Source organism: Galeopterus variegatus, unplaced genomic scaffold (assembly GCF_000696425.1).
Source record: "Galeopterus variegatus unplaced genomic scaffold, G_variegatus-3.0.2 Scaffold8095, whole genome shotgun sequence".
Lineage (NCBI taxonomy): Eukaryota > Metazoa > Chordata > Mammalia > Dermoptera > Cynocephalidae > Galeopterus > Galeopterus variegatus.
Genome location: NW_007734206.1, coordinates 8,362 through 12,726, shown reverse-complemented (window position 1 = coordinate 12,726; position 4,365 = coordinate 8,362). Strand labels below are relative to the sequence as shown.

At 37.8% G+C, this 4,365-nt stretch overlaps 1 protein-coding gene across 1 annotated transcript in view; it reads right to left on the bottom strand.

The window, feature by feature from the left end:
- LOC103608169 (target of Nesh-SH3-like) overlaps positions 1-4,365 on the bottom strand; it is a 59,023-nt gene that overhangs the window by 49,127 nt on the left and 5,531 nt on the right. Inside the window, exon 5 of the mRNA XM_008592605.1 lies at positions 1,456-1,521. Coding sequence (XP_008590827.1) covers positions 1,456-1,521 — 66 coding nt within the window. The remainder of the gene's footprint in view (positions 1-1,455; positions 1,522-4,365) is intronic.

Here is a 4,365-nt window from a genome sequence, read left to right as displayed (position 1 = left end):
CTCTCTCTCTCTCTCTCTCTCTTTCTTTCTTTCTTTCTTTCTTTCTTTCTTTCTTTCTTTTCTCTCTTTTTTTCTTCCAAGTGAGATTTTGAGTGATTTATTTTACTCTTAAATGTGCTTTTACATTTTGTTCAACAATTATGTCAATCATGGCTAGAAACTTTCTCTTTTTAGGTTATAAAAATTACTATTAAAATAAAACAACACAAAACCAAACCAAACCAAATAAAACAAAAATTATGGTGACAGTAAGAACAAAAATATTAAAAACTAGATATTTTTAATAGCTGGCTAGATTTTCTTATATTCACCCAGAATGTATACTTCTTTTTAGAAGGCTCTTTGAGGAAGAGCAATATGTGTATTGTACTTAAATGAGCAAGCTTGGGAGCCAGACTGCCTTTGGATCCTCTTTCTAGTTCTCAGAGCCTTGGCTTCCTCAACCGTGCCTCATGGGGCACTTGGCAAGCACTCACTCATAGCCGTTATTGCTGCTCTTTCATTATTTTGCAGAAATGCTTAATATAACCACACATTAAGCTCTCAACAGCCATCATGACACAAAAGTCACATGGAGATACATTAGTTTATACAAGATTTCCAGGCCTAGTTACCTTTAGGAGTTGGAGGATTACAGAAAAATATATGGGATTTCCATAAATCAAAGAATATAAAAATTTATTTGTTCTTTCTTTTACATGCCTGGGGATACATTCATCAAGAACATTCATTTATAAGCAAGTTTCACCATTTAGAACTTAAGAAGACTCCTTAGAATCACAGCAAAAAAGGAAAGAAAACACCAGTCTTTGGTCCAACGTGCACATAGGGACAATTTGCATGGACCAAATCAACCCCTCCAAGTTAACTTTTCCCTAGACAAGCTCCAGTGAGGAAGATCCTAGGACCTTTGGAGAATTTAGTAAATTTAAGGTATTTTCCAATATATAATTATAACTTTACTTTTGCTGTTTACAATCTGTGGAAATTTTTCTTCTACTCTGAAGGAATCAAGTAAAAATATTCTTCCAGAACAAGAGCATTTTTATACTGAGAAGAGACTATCTTTTCTTGAGAAAGAAATAACATTTGACAGCAAGTAGTATCATGTCATAGCTAACTCTGTGCTATCTCTATAACTGTCATGGAAAATTGAAGGGGTATGTGTGTGTGATTTATACACAAACACTGTTTTAAAAACACTTTGATATCAATGGAGTTTCCGTAGTGGTCTCTGATTCTGATCATCATTAAAAACCTTATTCAAGTCTTGTCACTTCTATGGTTTCATCAATACCTCTCCACTTACCCACCAGAATCAGAATTTATGCATGTTCTTTATTGAAATTTAAGGATATATATCCCTGCTTTGGTGCATTTGGCTATTTCAATCCGTTTTATATCTTCCCCAGCCTGCTGATTATTTAGGTCATCAGAGAAAGAGGAATAACGTACCAGGTCTGATGTGTGGTTTGTCAGGTGTTCTGGGCCTCACAGGAGTAGTGTATAATCTGTATGGTGCTGAAACAGAGGAAACACTTCATATTTAACAACTAATACTCCAAAGCTCACTGAATGGAGATTTAGTGCCCCGGGGACCAACAACTCATACGCTGGGCATGGAAGTAGACAGAATATTCTGAAATCTTCAGTTATGCATTACAGACTTCAGGCTAAAGGAAAATAAAGCCAGTGAAAATATTTATGACTGAAAATTAAAGATATACAAAGTCAGAGTGAGATAGGTCATTTGTAATGTGTGTTAAACTGGGCATGGAAGTAGACAGAATATTCTGAAATCTTCAGTTATGCATTACAGACTTCAGGCTAAAGGAAAATAAAGCCAGTGAAAATATTCATGACTGAAAATTAAAGATATACAAAGTCAGAGTGAGATAGGTCATTTGTAATGTGTGTTAAGGATTAGTCATCATTTAGTTCATGTTTTTCAAGAGCATTCATTTCACCAGATGGTTGCTTAACATGATAAACATATAAGCAAGCCATCTACCTGTCTGTCCATCCATTCTTCTATCCATTCGTCTATACATCTATCCATATCTCTCAATAAGGAGTCACTGTGGAACATTACTTTGCCAAAGAAGATAAGCAACCCTAAAGGTAAAAGGATTAAGTAATTTTTTAGGGAGGTAAGTAGAAAAGAGTAGGAACATGTGGTCTCTATCAAATTGTCTTTGCTCATGAACCCTGAAACGGGTAAACATTCACTCAGTGTCACCCACGATGCTGTAGGAATGAGAGAAATCCATGTCTGATGCCCTTTCCATCAAGAGAGGGTGAGCAAGGAGCAAGAACTCTGACAAGCCCTGGGACCAAAATGCCACCTTGTTACTTTCTGATCCTGTTATCCAGGGCCTTCCTGTCAGGAAAGACTCCTAATGAAGACTTGCTGAATGAATAAATGTGTGACCACTGTAAGCAGGAAAATTTGCCAGAAACTGCTGAAATATTATTATTTCCTAAGGTTTTAAAGTGTGCATGCATCCTGGGATTCATCCATCTCACCGCTGCTCTTCTCTGCCTGCCTTGATACCACCCACTGCCTCCTGCCACCAACTTTCTTGGTAATGCTTTAGCTAAGACTGGAAAAAATTCTTCTTGCACACTATGTAAGTAAATTACATTGCTTTGATGATTTTTGTTCACATCTTGAGTGGGTATTTATATAACCATACATCAGCAATGCCTTGCCTAACAACTTAAAAAAATAATGCCTGTGAAATAGGTTATAATGTAGCTCATTTATAAACTTCCAATGTAAAGACTTTGATGGGCAGAATTTTGCCATACTGCAGGCCAACAACAGCAGACTCACACTGCAATTCTCTAAAGGATTAGCCTCCCCAAGTGTAATAACCAGAGTGAACAGAGGAACTGACGTTATAAAAAATTAAATCTCACACACTCTAAAATGCCTGATGACGATTTGCAAATGTTTTTCTTCAATTTTCTTTGAGAGTGGTAGGATTCCCTGTCAATTTAACCTATTTCAACTTTCCATGTAAATCCCTTTGAATGCTAGATTACTTCTGCTTAAAGAAAATTCAAGGGTCATGGGTCTTATTTGCCTCGTAGAATATATATGAATGTTAGAACTTTGGACAGGAAATAGACTGAGAGCAAAGCCCAGAAATAATCAGCACTACATTCATTATTTCAAAGCCACGGGATCAGAGTTTTAGTTTTAGTTTTTCCACAGTCTTCACTTAAATCTAGAAAGACTTCTTATGAAACAGTTGAAATATAATTTAAGTTTAGGCTGTGTGTTACTCACATAGCCCATCACTAAGCAACAGATGGCCTTGACAAAACTGCTCTAAGGTTTCAATTTTAAACAAACAAACAAAAAAAGACAAAGGAAATTTGAAACAATGTAACTATGTAAACATTATCTCTACATAGTTTTTGGTGACCAATAACAAAGATAAATAATTTTAAAAGATGGCTTCATATCTAAATCATTTTATAAAAACTTATTTTCAAAAAGCATTAAAAATACTGCATGAAGACAACATAAAAAATAACCATACAGGGATGACAGGAGAAACACCTTGAAGGGCCAGTGTTCTGCTAGTTACAGGGAGAGGGGAGGAGGAGACAACTGGGTGCGGGGAAGGATCCCTGGGTGGGGGCGGGATCAAGAGGCTGAAAGAAGTAAGACAATCAGAATGTGCCCCCTATGCCTCTGGCTAGGTGGATCTCCATGGTGGATTGAGATTGGAAGGGCAAAGGGAAGGAGCTTGAGTGACAGCACCCTGCAGGGCAATTGTCTCAGTAGACACAGTAGCCACAAAGAAAAGGTGTTGGCTCTTCTACTAGTGGGCTCATGCTGTAGGTTGTAGGCACGCAGTTTCCTTGGAGTGCTTGGGCCCCATTGCTGAGAGCTTAGAGATCACAGAGACCCATGGGTCATGGCACACCACAAGAGAAATGTTAAGATGAAGAGGAATGATTTCACCTCTACTGCATGTCTCTCGATTGTTGTGTGCTGTCTTGTGTTCCTAACGCCTGATGTTAAAAACAAAACAAAACAGCTGACTGACCTCCTCTGTCTCAGAGCTCAGGCATACACATTGACGAGGGTGAGCCTGGCACCACACAGCATGCCCTGATCAGAGTTGACTCTCTACTCCCAATCAGGAAAATTGGGATGGAACAGGTTGTGAATGCTACTCTCATCTCTGAAGAAGGAATCTTTTTTAGGATGTTCTTTGTCATCTCATACAAATGGATTACTGGTGAGCCCACTCTAAAGATCGTTGGCACAAATTTTGAAAAGCATGAATCCTAGTGCAGCACCATTTAAGTTCAGGCTGAGGGTCCTAAGCATATAAGAAAAAAAAA